The sequence below is a fragment of the Myotis myotis genome, unplaced genomic scaffold, assembly GCF_014108235.1.
Source record: "Myotis myotis isolate mMyoMyo1 unplaced genomic scaffold, mMyoMyo1.p scaffold_m19_p_5, whole genome shotgun sequence".
Classification (NCBI taxonomy): domain Eukaryota; kingdom Metazoa; phylum Chordata; class Mammalia; order Chiroptera; family Vespertilionidae; genus Myotis; species Myotis myotis.
Window position 1 is genome coordinate 17,110,721 of NW_023416357.1, and position 21,570 is coordinate 17,132,290.

Here is a 21,570-nt window from a genome sequence, read left to right on the forward strand (position 1 = left end):
TCCCAGTAAAATTTAATTTATAAAAACAGGCTGCAGGAGGAAGATGAAAAACATTCTGGAGCTGGATGGTGGAAATGGCTGCACAACCAGGTAAATGTACCTAATGCCGTACTTGGGAAAAGATTTCAGGTTAGAAGTTTTATGTTACGTGTATTTTATGACAATTTAAAAAATAAGTTTGGATGAAAAAAATAAATAAAAAGCACCAAAAACCAGCTGTAGGATCTGGACTAAGTTTGTAGACTCCTGGACTAATTTCTAAATAATCTTCTACATATATAAAAGGCTAATATGCAACATGTCCCCGGGGGAGTTTAGGAGACCGGGAGTTCTATCACTCACTATGATGTGCGCTGACCACCAGGGGGTGGTGTGGAACGAAGGAAGGCCCTGGCTGGCAGCTGGCAGCCACTAGGGACCCTATCCATGCATGAATTTTATGCACTGGGCCTCTAGTAGGATCTATAAAGTCTCTATAGGTTCTAAAATATTGTAAGGCACAAGCCAGATTCTGGGCAACTGCATATTTTAAAGAAAATTCCAGGTGATACCTCACCACACCACCCTCTTTCAAATCATGAGGCTCACTGCCATCAGATGGATCAGTGATTTTCTGCCGCATGAAGCTACAAATAAGCGACTTGCTCCCATGGCACTTCCAGAGGGCGGAATGCAGAACAGAGGCTCACTTGCCTCCGTACTGAGCCCCCTGTCCCTCAGTGGCTGGAGGCAGAAATTCCTGCTGATAGCAAGGCCTTCAAAAAGCCGGTCAAGGACTTTGGTAGAAAAGGAGGCCTCCCCAACTCAACCCTGGCCCAAGGATGGAAGGTCAGCTTCTGTTGCTTGGGTTACTAGAAACTGCTATGTGCATGTCAAGACCTTTCCTTGAGGAAAGAGAAGTCAAGAAAGAGAGGAAACAGACCCACTAGCTTTAACTCTTCCTTATAAAAGCCGTACCGTGAGGAAAGTGAATCCTATTTGCTGGAAACAAGAGAGGTGATGAAGAAATACCTGCTTTCAAGAATGGCTTGTTCAACACAGGACGTCTTCTCCTTCAAAGAGAGTTCCAAAGACTGTTGACTGATGACCGATAAAAACTTGAGGATCAACTTTGTGCTTTCGGTTTTACCTGCCCCGCTTTCACCACTGAAAGACAAAACGTGAAAGTTTGTGCTTCTAAGTATAATTTCTTTTACAAAAACCACCTTGGCCAATGTCACTACAACCCATCCACTGAACACCTGGTGAAAGGTGGTAAGAGAGAGCTCAAAATGCCTGTTTTAAGAGCTGAGTTGAATGAAAGGAGAAGTCCTTTGTCCCGCTGGCCTCAAATGGCATATGAAGTCAACAGAACTACCTTTGCTAAGATAAGGTAATGAGATGGATGGTGCCCTTCATGGGAGGGAAGGTCTACTAGCATATCCCAGACACCTCAACAGTGCCAGGCTGGTCGCAGGCACTGGGTAAGACATTGTTAAATGAGTAAGCACATTATCAGCATGTTTCTGGGGGCATTTCAAGCAGGGAAATGTGCATAGAAATGCAATCAGTCATAAATATTATCGAGGGGATGAAGAATGAACCCTCAGGTACTTGACCCACACTAAGTCATTCTATTCCCATAATTGTCCTAAGAGGGAGGCAGCAGCTAAGCTTAGTCAGAACTTAACGCCAGATCCGTCTGAGTCCAAAGTCCTGGAGAGGCCCTGCTTTAATGCCAGTTAAGGAAAAGGGACAAAGCAATGCAGAGGGGTGGGGGGTGGGTATGGGGAGGCTGGCAATGGGAGAACTGAGTAAGGTACAAGTTGTGCCTTAAAGGACTGGCAAACACCAGCCAGGCAAAGAGGAATGGGGAAGGACTGGGTTTAGACAACAATGTGAAGAGCACAGAAGTCAGATGAGCTTGGAAAGATCTACAAGGGAGTGCGATTCTGGTTAGGTCAGCAGGACTGAGGAGAGGCGGTGGAGAGAGGGGGCCAAGGGATCGAGTTTGACCATTCAGAGGCACCTGCATGAGACAGAAGGCAAAGACAGCTCATCAGAGTTGCTCTGGAGTTAATGCTCCAGGAGAGAGGGTCCCTCAGGGATCTTGATCTGTTGCCATAACCCAGGTGTGTGGCGGTAGGTCCTGGACAAGTCCAACTGACTGGATACAGAAAGGAAAGTATGGAGATGGAAGGGATTTGAAAGAAAAACTTAATTTTGTGTAAGGCACTGTGCTTGGTGCAGCGGGAAGAGCAGAAGTGGTAAAAAGGCAGAGAACTTACAAAAAAGGTAAACCCAGGACATGAATAACAGTACAGCAGTGCCACCAGTATCACAAGGCAGCATGTTGATAATCACTCGATGGGTGATATAACGGATGAGCTCCATGTACGTTGTGAAGAAGTGCTCTCTGAGCACCAAAATCCAGGAAGTTATCACAAGAGGAATGTTGCTGAACACCTGGTGAATGATTAAGCACGTGTAGTAAAGGAGAGGAAATGACTCAGAAATGACGCGTCTGTGCCCTGCTGGGTGCCACAGGCCCATGGGGAATCTCCACTGGTCCAGGCCAGTTGCAGGCATTCCATTCCCTTTGCAAGCTGACCAGGACAGCTGCCAGCATTTCAGCCGAAGAGGCTTAAAGTGCAGTGTGCTGAGGGCTCCTGGGGAGGGCTGCACGCACACCAAAGAGAACAGCAGAAAGGCCCTCCCACCCTCTGCTTGCTGCAGACAAGAACCTGGGAATCCACACTGATCTGGAGAAAGTGGAAGCCAGAGGGAGTGGCTGAATCCACAGCCCTGAAACTGCCCTGTCTTGTCTAGTCTGAGATAATAAAAGCCATGCAGCCAAGCCAACTGTGGTTAAGCTTTCTGTTATCAGCAACCAGAATCTCCCCAGCATGGGACTTAGCATTCGTCTTCCCATAGCTGGCACCTGCCCAGCCCTGGGGCTGGCAGACCCGAGGCATTCCGCAAGGATGCACCAAATGAACAACACAGAACCCAAGAGAAAGTTACAAGAAGAGATTTAAATAATTTTTGACAGTAAAACATACACTCACCTATCTAGTGGTTGTTGATGATTAAATTATGTTAAAACAAACAAAACTCAAAGGCATAAGTTCTCTAGGTAAAACATGTGAGGCAGAAATAACGTTACGTGTTCCCCAATCCCACTCTCCATGCTCCAGCACCCAGAGGTAGACAACATTTGCACCTCCCTTGGTTAGGAAAGCAATCGGTAACAAGGACCGAGTTTGGCCAACCGAACAACAGAGCAAGAGGGACATGTGCTGCTCCCATGTCTGGTGGCTAACACCCCCTCATGGTCCTCTGGACTCTACCTGCCACTCCTGCCACCCAGGTGCCCTCAGCGATAACACATCTCCAAGACAAAGTAACACGGAGTAACGTTGAGCTTCTCAGCTTCCCACGTAGGAATGGGAGATGAGCAAGAAATACACGTGCTCATGTTACACCCCTGAGATCGGGGGCTGTTTGTACAGCAATCAGCCTACCCTGACGAACACAGCACAACAAAAATACAATCTCGGAGAAGATATCCTTCAAACTGGACAGCAAAGACTTGGCAGAGAAGACAACTCAGGATGCTCACTGCTGTTAACCAGTCACCAACATCGACCTACATCAATCTTCAGCCCCCTTTTTTCACATTGGACCACATTTTCTGCAAGCGTCTCCTTTAAGAACACCTGTTTGGATAGATTAAATGCGGAAGAAAAATAAAGCTGAGGTTCACACCATGCTCTGCAGGCTCTCCACCTTGGCTGCACACTAGGTTCACCCGTATGCGCCCAATCCTATAGGGGAGAACTCACTCATCCCTATTTTAAAAAGCTTTCCAGATGATTCTACTATGAAGCCATGTTTGGGATCTACGATTCACATAATTCCGATAGGACTGCACTGGGAGATGAGAACTGGTGGCTACTGTCAACAGGACTGTGGACAGGACATAAACCAGGCAGTGAATAAAAATAAACAACTGACAAGTCGTTAAAACCCAGACACATGCCGGATGGCTGCCGACACAAATGTCCAGTCGGCAGGACTCACTCTAAACCTCCTCTCCACCTCCCATCCCGCCTGGGACTTCACCATTCCCAATGAAGGCAAATTATTGAGGGCCAAACCAACACATCTTTGAAACCATGGAAGAGCACCCCTGCATGCCTATTCACATGCCTTTTATGCCCTACAGACTGGGCCACAGTCATAAGCCAAACGTCCACAGACACTATTTGTCTATGATCTCAGAGCAGAAACACAAATGATGATGGTTAATACTGTCAAATAGAAATCTTAGATGGGAGAAGTCATTTAGATGGAGGGTAAAGTTTCCGTAAAGACCTCTCTGGGAAAATGCAAAAATGCTCTGGGATTAACTGGATGAAAATGAAGAGAGGGAATGGGAAGGTGAGAGGAGGGGTCAGGATTTCAGCCAATGGGAAAATACAACACCAAAAAAAAAAAAAAAGCCAAATTAACAAGACTAATGGGACCCTCTGGTTCATTACATTTTGCTCACTTTGCACCCTGACTGCCCTACTGCTTCGGTTTCAGCCTGCGGAGGCTTTTCTACCACGGGCAGGTTGTGACTCACTTATTCCACCCCTCCCTTATTCCAGCCACGTAAAACAGTAACTCCTGCAGCAATTACGATGTTATTTCACCTTCGCTTGGAGCAAACATATCACTTACATCTCCAGTCCTACTCTCTTCTCCTCAGCCTAGGGCAATTTGAGTCCTAACCCGTGACGCCAACCCAATTGCAAACACAAACATGCGCTTCGGCGAAAACACGTTCACCCAGATGAATCCAAGTGAGCTTATACTTTATAAAGATAAGAGTGAAAATGAAAAAAAAAAAGACACACAAAAACAAAAAATGATAACCCCGAGTACTGACGTGGGCCTTGCAGGCCGTATCAAATGTTTTGAGAATTTTATCACTGGCAGAATGGAAAGTCACAAGACCGGTGTTTTAAGCAGGAGAAGGTCATGATCAGGTTCAAGGTTTTAAAGAATCACTGCGTAGAGTCTGGAAAAGGGATGGAGGGAGCAAGGGAGGAAGTGGGAAACAAGATGTGAGAACAGATGAGAAGTGAGAGGCCCAGGACTGCGGAGGGAGAAAGGAAGAAGGGCTGGGGGCCCCGGTCAGGAGGGCTGGTTGTAAGTGACAGGGAGCGTGGGAATGACTCCTGAGAGCCGGGAGCTTGCTAGCATAGCCTGGGCGTCGGTGACACAGGTGTGCACATCTGTCAGTACTCATCAAAGTGTGCATGCAAGAGCACCACGCGCTGCTATAGGTCATCTTACTTTCTAGATCCAAGAACGACGTCTTGATCTCAGGCGTGGGATCTCCAGAAAGGAAAGTCCACTTGCTGAGAATGCAAAGCATGAGAGGAGAAACAGGCTTCTGGGAGAAAATGAGGATGGATGTGGGACATGCCACCTGAGAGGCCTGTGCAACATCTGTGATGACACCTCAGGGGCACGTGGACGTATGTCTGGAGCTCAGAGGAGAAACTGGCGCGGGAGGTGTTTCAGGCTGCGGGTCATGAAGACCTGAGAGGAAAGGCAGGCGTTGGAAGAGGAGAAGGTGGAACATGACTGAGGGGAGGTGTGCCCACTGAGCAAGGAAGGAGCCCCATGGAGGAGATGGGGGAACATGTGGTGTAACGGCTGTGGAACCAAAGGTGCATGTATTTTTTTTTTTAATGGAACACACTAGAAATTTTTGGGTGATGATGCCAAACAGCCAAAGCATCAGGACAGGCAGACTTCAGAGATGGAGCGAAGTCCGCAGGGGAGCAGGGGAGGGATCCCGACCACACAGGAAGGAAAGGGCCTCTGCCACAAATGGGGCCCTTTAGCCACCCCAAGACCAGTGCAGGTGTGTCCGAAAACTGTGGCCCCCAAATCTACTCAGCTGCCCATTTTTGTAAATAAAGTTTTATCAGAACACAGCCCGGCTGTTCATTTGTGGACTGTCTATAAACACTTTCACACTTCAAGGGCAAAGGTGAGCAGTTGGAACAGAGAGTCTCACCCACAAAGCCTGAAATATGTACACCCTGGCCCTTTGCTGACATCCAAAAACATCTCCACCCTGTCAATCAAATCCCTTCACTTCACATGATTTCCTCAAAGTGTACATCCACCCACCACTCCCTTGCTTGTGGAAGACCAGGAAGACTTCTGCACCGCCTACAGGATTCAGCCCAAAGATCTTAGCAAGCAGGACAAAATCCTTAAAAGTTCGACTCTGTACCAGGAATTAGGATTCTGATCTGAAACAAACACTGGGAAACTCAAGTTCAAATTCTGTGTCTGTTGTTCATAGCTGGTCTCTTTAGCAAGTTATTCAAAATCTGAGCCTCAGCTTCCCCAAATGCCCCGGCTTTTCTGAGGATTACACACAAGCCTGTCTTCTCAACAAGTATCAGTTCTCTCCCGTCGTCTTTCCCCAGCTCCTTCATGCCCCTTAGCAAACCCCACAGCCTTATAGGCATATACCTTCCACTTCCCAAGTGTCCTTGTTTGACCAAATATCTCTGTTTTTACAAACTCTTCTGTGCCCTTCCTCCCCTCTCTGCTGGCTGTATAACCTGGTCACATGTCACCTTCTCTGTGAAATGCTCTCTCGGCACCTTCACTGAGCAGCCATGTAGTACTTCTATTACAGCATTTGGCAGGCTGCATGGAAATTATTTACACCGGTTTCTTCCCGTCAGAGTAGAGGTTCCTGAAGGGCTGTGATTGGGTATTCTTCTTTTTAAATCCCCAAAGCCTAGCACAGGACCCTGAGGTATGACATGAGCATGAGGCACGCCCAGCACCTTATTCTGGTTGGTACCCTTCTGGTCCAGGGTACAAGTTTTGTTCAGTGTTCCAATTCAGTCACTTCTAAATATATTACGAGAAAGAGAAAAATACCACACACCCAATTATCATTCCAGAATCTAAACGGCAGTTAAGAAGAAAGTGCTTTGGTTTTGGAAAACCAAAATATGCAAAGGATGCAGAGGCCCTAAACCAACAGCTGTTCCTTCTGTCCATCCTTTGATTGACAGCTGTTGAAGGCGGGCCCTCTGCCAGACGCTGTCCTGGGCAAAGGTGAATCAGCCACAGGACTTGACTACACTATGCCTCTTAAAAGGTCACGTATACTGAAAAGACCATCATCAACTAAACTCTGCCTGCCCAACACAACGTATGAAAAACTGAAGTCAACGCAGAATGTAGTAGGTCAACCAAGATCAAATGCTGACCTGGTCTGTTAGATGAAAAAAGAATTCTCAAGTAAGTTCTAAACTTATGTACTTAAAACGATCATAGCGTGAGCACTCTTCATTTAAATGTGGAGAAAAAGTGAAAACTATGCTTAACCAAGAGAGGTAAATGACCTTGAAAGTAAGACCAACAAAAGGGGCTTGAACCAGAAGCTGAGAGACATGGCACTGACACCAACCAGACCTTGGCCAAGTAATGAGGGCTCAGAAAGTGAGAGAAAAATTGATGTAGGAAGTTCTATCTAGTTCTAAATAGGCTTATGTAGCAGCCACCAGGGGGCAGACTATGCCTGAGGAAATGTAAATAGGGCTCCAATATCCTGCTATTTTTATTTTTATCCTCAATTTTCTCTTCATTCCAATAGCCCCAGCCCTCACTTAAAAAAAAATGTTAGATCTATTAAAAGCCAAAATACATTTTAATGAGAAATCTATTTTGAAAGACTGTTTCCTGAGTTAATTTAGAGAAATACAGTTAGTTTTTTTTTCACATCAGCATGATACAATGGGAGCTTTCTGTTAGGGATCCACTCCCCCTCAATCCCTTTCCCCCACTCCCTCCACCTGACTTTTAAAGACCACAGTCTTTGGCATGAAAATGCCAACCCTTTTCCGTTTTATTGCATGCATATACACACACACAAATGCACAATGATCTCATTTGATTTTTCACTTTTTTCCTAAGCTGCTCTGTCTAGCAAGTGATATATTAGTCATGCTCTCGTTTTTGTTTTGGTTTTTTGCCCCACTTAAAGTAATAAGCACAAGCCATTATCAACGGCAAATATTCAGGTACCTAAGTGTGGAAAACAATTCGATCTTCTTAAAATAGATTAAGTTCTCTTTCTTTCTGTTAATCTTATTAAATTAGATTCTGTAAGCTAAAATAGTGACCTCAAACCCTAACTTCTGAACTTTAGTGAAGTCATCTGAAAGAATCCAGAAATAGTGCTTCTAGTCATAAAGCAGGCCACTTTATTGGGAATGTGACTCTTAAAAGCTCTGTTTTTATATGAAGCAAGTAGCTTTATTTTCATTAACTGCAAGTTATAACCCGTCATATTAGCTTAACTGAATTGATATTCCCTCTATCCGAGTGGATTCCACAGCCCAGCACATTAGCACCAGTAAGGTGATGGAGAAAAAGAATATCAACCCTTAAAAAGCAGAGGGGGGGGGGGGGGGATGAGAAAGGCACTGTTTTGTTGTTCATATTCATATCATGCCCATTTGTTACAAAAGCAAGGAGCCAAGAACTAGAGTTATGGGTAAAAACTGTCAGTGAGAAGAACACACCCTTGACAGTAGTTTTCCGTGTGTACAGATCACACTGAACACCCACATCAAAGGGCTGTTGGCAGGTTTCGATGAGCTGGTGCCTGGAAAGCTCTTGGCACAGCATCCAATACACTTAATCCTTCAGAAAAGGACAGCTGTCATTTCTTAGCCATTTTCACTCAGGAACCACACAGGGTGGGGTGAGCACCTCGAAAAGATCCTTGGCTAGAGGCTCCTCCATTTCCCTTCCCTGAGGTTTCCATGAAGGGCCTGCTCTAGCATGTCTGCCCCCTCCAAACCCCACCCCACCCTTCCACCCCATCCCCCACAGGACCAGGAGCGCTGAAGGCTGGCCTGCTTCTCGCCATCTGGAACTGGTTTCCCACAGGAACTGCGGCCACCAGTTACCTGCCTGGACTCTGACCAGGTGGGCTGTCTTGTCTAATCTGGGGCTGCAATGTTAGCGATCCTGATCGGCTGGAAGTCTACAGCGGCCATATGGCTGTCCATCTGTCTCCTGTGCCTGACTCCCACTGAAACAGAAATTCGGCGGGTAGGTGGGATCTTATTTGTTATCCTCCCCAAATGCAAACTCCCCTTTCCTCTTAAAATAATAGAATTATTTTGCCACAGGTTGGGACTAAAAAGCCATCTAAAACAGATGTCAAAAGAATCTTTCACTCCGGCAGTTCTGTTTATACACCACTGGTTCCCAGTAACAGCCACGCTCCATGAGTGAACGTCTGGAGGACAAATGAATGAAATACATTTGGGACTCCATGGAAACCCCACTGAAAGTGGCACGCAGCTCTGCATGGACTCCATGGGAACCCCGCTGAAAGTGACATGCAGCTCGTCCTCCTTGGACACGTCCCAGGGGTGTGCTGATCGTCACCAGAACAGGAGTCCCATATAAACAATTAATAAGAAGGTCCAGTAAAGATGTCACTAGAATATAGGTGATGAGCCATTTTGAATTAGTTAATAAAAACGAAGAAGTGCTTTTTTTAAGAGACAGGTTTTACTTCTTTTTAGATAGTTCCTAGTAATAAAGGTTTTGACATTGGGGTTTCTGGTGGTTTATTTCAATCAATGAGGAAGACTGAGCTGAAAGAGATATGTCAAGACCCTACCTCCTCGAAAAAAATTAAATCCAATAATCACGCTCTCCTATCATTTCCTAAACATATAACAGCAGTCCCTTTTCTATCGCCAATTCAGAGGTACGCGTTAGGAGTGTCCAGTTAAAACCACTAAAAAGTCTTCAGTTTGGGAGATTTCCTTTAGGGCGATCACACTGTATGAGGAAAAAGAGGCTTGCTCAAGCATGCAACATGCTGCCTAGCACTCTGGAATATCAACCCTGCTCATCTAAAGAACTATACAACACTTCCTTACGTCCGCAGGAAGCTCAGGCCTCACCGCCAGAATAAACTGAAGAAGAATTCAGGCAAATTTCCAAAAAGAAACAAATGGAGTAATTGCTCTAAAGTGCGTGCCTCGTGTCTGCTGGAAGCTGTAGGTACCAGCCATCCCAAACGGAAAGCTTCACTGAGACATCAGGCGCTTATGAGCTTCTCATGAACGTGCTCCGCGGGGACGGGTGGGGGCCCGGCTTGGAAAGCGCTGCGGGCGGAGACCCCTGGTTACCTGATGAGGACGCACTGGTTGTCGTGGCGCTTCCACAGGCAGCGGTAGCACTCGTTGGCCACGGCGAAGACGTGCGGGGGCAGCTCCCCCAGGTGGCTCTTGCTGTAGCGCTCCATGGTGGCGCGCTCGTACAGGCCGGCGATGGGCTTGTAGGGGTTCAGGGAGGCGATGATGGAGCCGATGTAGGTCTGCAAGGACAGGGACACAGTTACACACAGCCCCGGGGGGGTGAGGGCTGGCACCACCACCCCTGCTGGGGCTGGGCCAGAGGGCATCTGCATGCAGCTCTATGCCAAACCATGCGGAGAAGGGGGCTGCCACATGTCAGGGAACCCACTGAGTGTCCCTTAGGGGAAAGGTCATGTGTGCTCCCCACTGCATTTGTTTTTCCAGTAACTTTTGGTACAAAATCTAGTCATTCTGTACAAACAAATGCAGCCGTTTCTAAGACGACTTGCTATGGAAGGAACACAAGAGAAAGATGTTAAACCAGCCCAGGCCCAAATCCCTGTCCCCGTGCCCTCCTAACCCTGTCCTCGTCATGACCCTGCCCTCTCAGGTGGCTGCTATGAATGCAGGGTTGAAGAAAGAACGAGAGAGGCAGAGGGGTTGGGGGAGGAGGGATGGAGAGTTACAGTTTAATGGGTACAGAGTTTCTGTTTGGGATGATGAGAACATTCTAGAAGTAGATAGTGGTTAGGGTTGCATAACATTTCAAATGCATTTTTAAAAATTTTTTAAATTACAGTTGACATACAATATTATGCTAGCTTAAGATGTACAACCCCATGATTAGACATTTATATAACTTACAAAGATCACCCCTATAATGCAAATGTATTTAAGGCACTGAACTGTATACTTAAAATAATCAAAATGGTAAATTTGATGGTATGTGTATTGAACCTCAATGTGTAAAAAGTAACAAGACCGTTTGAAAATCCTAGGTAATCAGTAATCTCAATGGCTCCTGAGTTCCTGTCACTCATCTGGAACTGAGCAGACGGACAGGCGGACCTTTCTGGAACCAAAGCCAGGCCAGACATTAAGCTAAATCTTCAGAGCAGCCAAGAGAGGCCACTGAGCTATAAACCGGGACACCTCATGCCCCCTCCGTATGGACATAAGCATTCGCTTGCACTTCTGCAAATGCTACCGAAGTGTGGTTGTCTGGGGCTGAACTGTGCCCCCCCATTCATATGTTTGAAGCCCTAAATCCCCACCATACTGTATATAGAAACACAGCCTTTAAAGAGATGTTGAAGTTAACCATTAGGGTAGGCACTAATCCAATCTGACTGGTATTCTTGCAAGAAAAGAGATTTGGATACACAGAGAGGCACCAGGAATGTGTGTGCACAGATAAAGGCCAGAGGAGGACACAGCAAGCTGAGGAGAGAGCCCTGGGAAGTAATCAACCCCACCAGATACCTCGATCTTGGACTTCTAGCCTCCAGAACTGTGAGAATATCAACTTCTGTTGTTTAAGCCACCACGTCAGTTATATTTCTTTACGGCAGCCAGAGCAGACTCATACAGAGGGCCTGACCCCTTTCACATTCACAATAACCCTGGGAAGTTCAATGTATTACTATCCCTATTTTTCCAATGAGGAAACTGAGGCATGGAGAGAAAATTCCATGGACAGTCACACAGCCAGTAAGTGGCAGAGGTGAGATCTGAACCCTGGCAACCTAATGCAGAGCCCTCTCTCATTCACCGGCAAGGCTGGGCAACGCAGCAGAGCAGGAGGAACGCAGGAAACACTAGACAGAAAGCAGGAAACATCCAAACAGCATCTGTACTGTATTACAGCAATTTGTAATCATTTCTATTCATGGTGACTGCCAGGAACATCAAGCAAAGGATCTACGTTCCATATAACTGTTCTCAAATGGAAGGGGGTCTGTAATGTGTTTTGGAAATATATTGAACCGAAAAAGGTTAAAAACATAAAAGGGATATTACCATATGACCCAATGATTCCTCTCCTAGGTATATGCCCAAGAGGATTAAAAACAGGTACTTTAATAAAGACACAGCAGCATTATTCATGATCGCCTAAACGTGGACACAACCCAAATGTCAATCATCAGAGAGATGGGTAAACAAGATGTGGAATATCCATACAATGGAATATTCACCACAAAAAGACCGAAGTACTTGCTACCTGATACCTGCTGCCATGCAGATAAGCCTTGAAAACACTGTCCAATTAAAGAAGCCAGACACACAAGTTCACAAATCCAGAAGTAACAAGATGCATCATGTTCCTTAACCTTCATAAAAAGTGTTAGAGTACACATCTTCAGATGTCAACCCAAACTGAGAAACCAGCATGCTCTGGTGACAATCACAGTCCGGTTAGTAAGGGAGAGAACAGAGGCATTTAGATTTTCAGGGATGGAATGGTCTCTTTCGAGTTCAAATAATAAATATGCGTGCTGTGGTTGACAGTAAATTCAACAAATGGACTCCCATGTACCATAGCAAACAGCATGTACCCGACAGCAACAACAGACTATGAACCAAATGCAATGATCTGAAATCTCCTCTTATAAAAAAGGAAAGAAAGCGAAGAATGTGTTAAATGTGTCTGGCTGGTATGGAGAGAACCCGATTTTTGATTTTTTTAAGATTATAGAAAACGTTGCCTCATTTAGAGTTAAAAAGGTCTCTCCACTGCAAGAAACTCCATTTAGTACCAGAGTAAATTAGGCTCTTAAAAAATGAAGGCTCAAGGTTTACAATTTCACCTTCTCGCTAATGACCTAAGTCATTTCTCAAAAGGCTTGTCACGGATTTTAAATGACAATTAAGTCTACATGTTTCCAAAAAACTTTACCTGACATTTATAAACGTGGGGCACAGAGGACGATACTGTGTCATGACATCATCATAAGTCCTCATTTGCTCCTGGAGGAGTGGGCAGGACAGAGGCGCTGTTCCACCTCCTCTGTCAGGTGACAAATGGGCAGAAGGTGGTAAGCACTGCCCTGCAGTCACAGTGCCAGCGACTGCTGTCACACTGCGGGTCTGCGTGACCCCCTTCACCACCCACCCACATACAGAATGGGAATCACCCCAGATGCTGCCAGTCTCATCGTCAGTGGCCAAAGTCTCCACGTCCTGTAAGCTTCGTGTTCAGTAAACTCTAGAACATTTCCCTTTCCCTCCCTCTCCGCCGCCCTGACCTCACTTGCTCAGATTTCCATAAATGCCTCCTTCCTCGCTGATGTCCCACGTGGCCCTGTATGCTCAATCCAAGCTCCACACTTGACAAAGAACATCTGAAGACGAAACTCTCCTGCTTAAAACTCTTCATCCTCCCATGATTCTCAGGGTCAACCACAGGAATATTCGAGAAGGGAGTCTGAGTGGCTCCAACAAGGTGATAGGACACCCCATGTCCTACTCTGTTATTGTCATTGCAGTTACAGGGGAGGGGGGCCTTTAGTTTCCTGAGGGTCTTTAAGGACTCATTGAGTTTGTATTGCTTGTGCCCATCTGCACACCAAACAGCACCTATGAACCTCCCTAAACACAAGTGTAAAGTAACATGGCAATAATAGCAATAGTTCCTAATCCTTTATCCAAAGAAAGACATTGTGTGAAATCTCAGAGGTCCATCAGCAACAATAATCACTGCCCACGACAAGACATCTTATTTTCCCCACTACCTTAAATATACCACGTTGCATGAGTGACTTTGTCACTAAATAAAGAACAGATTCATTGAATAAGTAAAGTTCAACAGCTAACAAAAAGTAAAAATGGCGACTGGGGAATGGAAGGGCAGGAGAAGGGCCCAGCAGAAAATTAAGTACCAAGGGAAGCAACGAGAAAATGTAGTACAAAACTCTGAGAGCTATGAGGCGACGTTTGTTGCTTGTACCATTTATCACTCTATAAAAATGTATTATTACTGCTCTAAAAAGGGCCTTGATAATATCCGGTAATTAAGATTCTAGGCACATGCAACATGAGGTGGGACCAAGTACGGGTGCCCTCCTACTAGAATCCGAATTCCGCACAAACCAATAGCCTGGTCCTTCTAACGGCTTTCCAGAAATAGAAAGTACATTCTATTTTGAAACACATAAAACTTTTTTTCTACTCAGACTCAGAAAAGTTCCACATAACTCACCAAAAAACACAAATCCTTGCCCATTTTAATAATCTGGAACAGCTGGGGCACACATTGCTTCAAACTGTTGGGAGGAACTCACTATATTTCTTCAAGCTGACATCTACCAATTCAAGGCTTTCAAAAGACATAATAAGGGTATAATACTTGCTCGCCAACCCTAGACACACACACACACACACACACACACACACACACACACACACACACACACATATCAACTACAACTAAGAAAGCAAAGTGCCCGGAGCCTCAGCCGCAGAGCTGTATGGAGACAGGGAGCAGTCCTGCTACTGTTGGGAAGTGGCTTCTCCAACACAGGAGCCAATGACTGGACGGCAAGGTGTGGCCAAGTCAGAAGCTGGAAGTCCTCAGCCTGGGGCTGCCTCCCCTGGGACACCCCTCCGGGCCAAAGATTCTGATCAGTAATAACAACACATCCCCTGTCATCCCACACGATTGCTCCATAAAACGGTGACATAAATCGAAGTTATCTATGATTGTTCCTGTTAATGAAAATAAAACCACAACTGCTTTTCGTGATGTGGTCCCGAGAGCTGGATGCAGACCAAGTCATGTGAAAGCAGTAGGGACACTGGCTAAGTCAGTGCATGGCACACTTTCCAAAGGGAAGAATTGCTAAGAAGCGCAGTCGTTAGCTACTCACCATTCTCCTCTTTCCTTCTCTCTCCATCATCTCGGTTAAACATGGCAATGAATTACTCCTGGAATGTTTATCCAGAATTCAGCTTCTGTTTTAAATGACAGGTCTGTCTACTCGATGGCCCACTGGACATCTTCACTCAGATGCCCCTGAGCTCACACGTAACAAGGACACGGCTGATCTCCCCCAAACACCTGTTTTTTCATGGTCACCTCATGCATGACAAATATCACCAGAATGGTTAACCTAGAAATCTAGGTATCATCCTGCAGAAACTCAGCCTGCCTGCCCCCCAGACTCAATCACTTAAGATTCTACCTCTCGGTATCTTCTGAATTCAAAGTTCTCCCAGGATTGGGTCAGGACCCCATAGTTTCCCATCTGGTTGGCTGGTCCCCTCTCCTCCTAGACCAGCCGTGGGCAAACTATGGCCGGTGGGCCGTATCCGGCCGTTTGAAATGAATAAAACTATTGAAAAAAAAGACTGTACCCTTTTATGTAATGATGTTTACTTTGAATTTATATTAGTTCACACAAACACTCCATCCATGCTTTTGTTCCGGCCCTCCGGTCCAGTTTAAGAACCCATTGTGGCCCTCGAGTCAAAAAGTTTGCCCACCCCTGTCCTAGACCCACCCCTCTCCTGTACTCACCCATCACCCTGCAGCCAGATGAGTTTCCCCAGAACTCAGTGTAAAGTTGTTCCCTGCAGCCTTCACAAATAAATCCAAGGTCACTACCTTCACACAGAGCCCTTCCTCACCTGCTCCTGACCACCTTGTCGGCCCGCCACATGCAACCTTCATCTCCGCATCTTCAATGTCCTGCTGTTGGACAAATGATTAACATCACACGATTTCATGCCTGTGTACACGCTGACCTTCTGCGAGGAATGAGCCACCCTCCTCCGGACCAAATTCCCCAGTGAATGCTCCAAGACTTGGCCCAACTGGTGCCTGGGCTGGAATCACTTCCTGACCCTATCCTCACCGTCTCCTTCCAAGGCCCTTTCTGTGTTCCTAGTAAGTACTTTTGCCACATGTACTGTTACCCCGCGCTATTTGTCAATGGTGTGCTCTGTCTATCTTCGCCAATAAACTGGGAGGCCCTGGAGGGGCAGTGTCCTTCATTTATCCAATGTTTCAAGAAGCAACTACCTTGAAGAAGAGTAATTTGCACCCTCGGGGCCTAGCACACATCCTGACACAGAGGAAGGGCTGAATCGGTGTAGATATACTGGGAGCCCGAAATCTGACCACCTACCTACCTGATAAACTCACACTACAAAGGTGTTCTAGTGCTCTAAGCCACTACCTTCTTCATAACAAAACTGTTTGCCATCACTGTCAATTAAACAATTAAAAACATTTTTAAACAATTAAAAAAAAAAACCATGAAGCATTCAAGGCCCCTGAAAACTAGATCACAACAGGTAACTGGAGTTGTTACTGAAGTCAAGCTCTTACATTTAGAGGTGAGATTTCGATTTAATTTGAACGGCTTTCAGACTAAAATCCCTTCCTCGCTGAAAGGAATCTGACCCCAAAGAGAGGCGGGGAAGAAGAAAAAAAATCACAAAAACAAGGTTTGTAATTGCCACCATCAATGTGCTGACGTGGAAGTGGCCACTCAAAGCATAAACGGTTGGTAAAGTTTAAAAATACATCCCCAGTCAGACAGATGGTTACAATCATCTTTTGGCAACACCAGTTCTTGATTTCATGTGAAAAAAACCCGGGCAAACCACACTGGACTCAGCTGTTCCCGGTACGAGACACATGCCAGGCCTACTTCTCATCCCACCAACGGGCCATCCCGAATCCATGAGAGGCGGCTGTTACTCAACACTGGCTTTGGAAAGGAAAAGAAACAAGCCAAAAAAAAAAAAAAAAGTCTACTTTGGGAAAACTCAACTCAACTCAAGGAAATGAAATGCAGATTTCAATTCACATGTCCAAAAACGGTACCCTCCATGGTGTTGGGTATAATGCCTCAGTCCACCTGCCTCCTGCAATCAGTGGATCTTTAACTGGTTGCTGCATTTTACTTATTTTTGTTTTGTTTTGTTTATCCTTACATGAGGATATTTTTCCATTGATCTTTTAGAGAGAGTGGAAGAGAGAAGAAAAGACAGAGAAAAACATCGATATGAGAGAAACACGTTGATTGGTTGCCTCCTGCATGCACCCCAGCCAGGGCACTAGGGCACGGGCCGGGGAAGAGCCTGTAACTGAAATCAAACCCGGCCAACACTCTATCCACTGAGCCAAGCTGGCTAGGGCTGGTTTCTGCCTTTCAGAAATGCTAACACCTTTGGCTTGATAGAAACAGGCTTCAAAGTTAATGCAGGAACAACATCAAATACATTTACAGATTCCATCTGGAACGCCACCTAACCAAAGAAGAGTATTTTTGAAACACCTAAAAATACGTTAGCTGTGAAGAATCTTTGTGCTGACATGAGCATTTATCCTTAGACACAGCCCCACGTCGTTAAACGGGCTGGTGTGATTCTGATCTCTGCACTGTTTGTTCAACAAGACCAACAAACTAACCGAAGGGCTGGGTGGAACAGCACAGCTTCCTCGGAGCCGTCTCCTGCCCCCTAATTGCAGGCGCGCCCCAAGCTCCCCACAGCTCTCTCCCTGATGTGGTTTTGGGCCATTCCTTCAGGGCTGGGACAGGAGTCTCCGTGCAATTGACCCAGAGCATGACAAACCCTTTCCTGGAGAGAATGGGCTTCTCTTCCATTCGGAGGGAAATAGAGCAGCCACACCACGAGCCTTGCGTGGCAGTCCCTCTGCTCTGGACACAGTGCTCACTTTCAAGACAACAGAAACCTCATCTACTCTTGTCAACACTGTGTTTAGATCCTGGGTACATAACAATTTGAAATGGTCTGGGCTTCAGAGACCAAAGCTCCAGAAACTACAGTATATCAGGCACCCAAAACCCACCTCCCCTTCCCTGGCTGCCCGGACCAACGGTGCCAGGTTTTCAGGGGCTTGATGAGGGGTGTCATTAAAGATAATCCTGTCTCCTTCACCTCCCCCAACTCCTCATATCTGCTATGGTCTAGCTCACTACCATGTAGACCCTCGTCTAAAACCCTCAGTTTCTTACCTTTGAATTACTGCAGCACCCTCTGAGCTGACTGACTCTCTCATTGCCGGGAGCCGGTCCATGCTTGCTGTTTCAAGGGACCTGGCATATATGGCATACTGTTCTTAATATGTTTGCTCACCTTCTTGGCACTATGTGTTTTAACCAAGGTCTCTGAGAAAGGTTGTTTCCCCAGGTAGGGATTTTCCCCTGAAGTTAGGGAGGGAATAAAACCTCTTAACTAAGTGCCAGGCGGGTAATTAATCATTTTAACTATGAACAATCATGCTTAAGCTACATAATCTTTACTCCCTGGAATGGAGATAAGAAACGCCCTAACCTTTGGAATAGAGATTGATAGGATTGGAATCAACTGGTATAAATACAGATGTAACAAGACAGAACTTAGAAGACAGAACCTACACAGAACCTACACAGAACCTAGAGACAGAAGAACTTCGCTGGAGAGAACATGGCAAAAGATCCTGGACAGAAACTGGCCACAGAACCTAGAGACAGAACCTAGCAAGAGAACCTGGCTGAAGAACCTAGAGACAGAACTTGGCTACAGAACCTGGCTGGAGATCCTAGACAGAACTTGGCTGGAGAACTGGCTACAGAACCTGGCTCGAGACCCTGACAAGAGAACCCAGCTATGATGATCACCTGAACGCTGCCTCTGTGTCATTCCTTCTTCACCGACTCTGTCCACACCTTTGGGGACCCCTGGACCTGCTGGGGTTGGACCCCAGCATCTCATCTCACATCACTTCCTTATCAGCTCTTTTAAAAATTGTTCTCTAGTAGATTCTCTCTTCATTAACCTTTAGCAAAGACGGCATAGTCTGTATGACACTGAGCCCAGACTTTGCTGACTAGCTTTAAGGAAGCCAGGGTTTCTCCACCTCGGCCCTTCTGACGTCTTGGACCAGGTGACTCTTGGTTGTGGGGCTGTCCTGTGCACTGTGGGACCTTTACGAGCATCCCTCCACCTACCAAACACCATTAGCATTCTCTTCCTTAGCTATGACAACCAACAATGCTTCCAGATATCACCAATGTCTCCAGGGGCAGCATCACCTGCTTAAGAACCACTGCTTTGGGGTTCCCAGACCCAGCCTGACTACATACATCTCAGCGTTCCCAACCAAACACCAGAGTCCATAAGCAAAGAACCTCCCAATGTAGTGAGGCCATCATACCAAATTCACTCTCATCTGCATCTTCATGCATGGTGTCTCACTAGCCTTTCCTTCTAACCAACTCTCCGTAGTGTCATGACTGCCCCTGCTCCATAGGGCTTTTCACACCCAGCTCAGGTTTCCTTGCCCACCTACTACCTCCTTGTACCACAAACACACACCCTGCCCTTGCACTCCCTGAGTCTTCAGGAACTTACAGAGGGAGGCTGCCTTCACCAGGTCTCCTCAGTGGTAGGAAGGGACAGAGGAGGGTAGGCCCTCATCAGACCGTCTCCAAGGGGTGAGACCATCAGGGGCAAGCCTCCATGTCAGGAAGCCCAGAGGCAAGAGATTCAAGGTGGAAGTTTGGGATGGGTTCGCAGGTAGGGAGCTGAAGTGCTGAGCTGGGCTCTCGCCTGGGAAGTCACCAGGGGATGGGAAAGGCTGACATGGTGGAGCCTTAAGCAGGAAGAACCTGGAATTCCAGGAAGAGGGGGCCTCTAGAACAGTGATGGCGAACCTATGACACGCGTGTCAGAGGTGACACACGAACTCATTTTTTTGGTTGATTTTTCTTTGTTAAATGGCATTTAAATATATACAATAAATATCAAAAATATAAGTCTTTGTTTTACTATGGTTGCAAATATCAAAAAATTTCTATATGCGACACGGCACCAGAGTTAAATTAGGGTTTTTCAAAATGCTGACACGCCGAGCTCAAAAGGTTCGCCATCACTGCTCTAGAAACTGGGCCAGCCCTCAGCTGCCAGCCAGCAAGAAAGCAAGGACCTCAGTCCCAAGTGAACTCTGCCAGCACCAGGAACGAGCAGGAAGTGGGTCCTCCCCCAGAGCCTCCAGAAAGGCTAGCTCTCACCTATGTTGTAAGTCAAGCCATCTTTTCCCTCCTTTAAATGTACAGACGGGCGTCTCTCAGAGTTGGGATAGAAGGCGGAAAAGCCGTGCTTTTCTCACAGGGGGCTCCTGACGGTAGGCACCCACTGCCAACAGCGTCAGCAATGATAGGAAAATCATGGTGGCTGCTTTATGGATAAGAATCTAATTATCCAAGTCTCACAAGGAAGGCATACAGGCACAATTAACTGAGTCGACCTGCAAATTGGATGTGCAAAGATCCTGTGTTTTGCCCCTCAAAGGAGAGGAAAAAGATCTTCACTTCAGAAAACAAACAAACAAACAAACAAAAACACCAAAAACAAGATCCTAACCACAGGGTTTACTTGGGCAATTTATTATTTTTCCAATAGCATTGATTTTTATCCATTCATTTAAATCACCTTGATTATCTGTTGAATTTAAATGCTCATTAATGTAAATGGCTGAGCAAACCCATTCCAATGGTTACTCAATATCCCACAGAGTTAAGTCACTTCAGCACAGCCTCACAACAACTCCCACACCAAACAGTACTTTATTTTGTCCATTTAAACCCACTATTACTACCATGCTATAGGGTTTTTACCTGTCAAGTGTACTAGATGAAGAAAAAATTTAGTTAGATAGGGGTTGCACCTGGAAAATAAGTTTTGTAAACTCCATACACATGTTCAAAACTGCTGGGTCCCCAGTCCATCTATGAACTCCAGGGTTGCCAGTATCATGCGCAGCACATGAAAGCCACACTATCTGACTAGCTTATTAATTCTACATAAATCAGGCCAATCAATGTGTCAACCTGTGCACAGACCATGCACTTTTAACTGAACGTGGCAAAATACTCACTCTTTTGAACTTTACATCATCATTTGATGTCAAACAATGAAGCAAATCCCAACAGTATATACAAAAACAGCTTTGCATTTACAAAAGATTGTTTCCCATGCTGATTAATCCAGCAGCTAACTCATTGGTTTATGCAACTTTATTGAAGAAAAATAAATCAATGACTAGCAGAGCTATTAGTTGATCACTCATCGATTGACAACTTGCATCATTTATTCAGTGGTATATTAAACAGTGTATTGGAAGACAGATTAACTAATAGCTCCGAGCCTCCTGACAATTTAAATGGAAATCACAAAATGTTGGAGACCCTATTTGGGAATACAAAGGATGTTTGACTTCCAATTTCCATTCTCAGTAGAGTAAGAACAGGTCATTCCTTTGTTGACATGCCAAGAGACATCACATTTTCTGTTCTGCTGATGCTATAAATTCAATACCAGTTCTCCAGCCACATCAGTTATGAGTGTAGAGTATATCATGTAACCTCAGATCTCTAACAGT

At 45.8% G+C, this 21,570-nt stretch overlaps 1 protein-coding gene across 4 annotated transcripts in view; it reads right to left on the bottom strand.

Annotated features, from left to right (window-relative positions):
* The window catches only part of MYO10 (myosin X), a 204,471-nt gene that overhangs the window by 94,607 nt on the left and 88,294 nt on the right, over positions 1–21,570 (bottom strand). For all 4 annotated transcript variants that reach the window (XM_036308575.1, XM_036308574.1, XM_036308576.1 and 1 more), the window contains 2 exons: positions 10,230–10,417; positions 1,012–1,146 (listed from right to left, as the gene is read on the bottom strand). In XM_036308575.1, the coding sequence (XP_036164468.1) occupies positions 1,012–1,146; positions 10,230–10,417 (323 nt within the window). The remainder of the gene's footprint in view (positions 1–1,011; positions 1,147–10,229; positions 10,418–21,570) is intronic.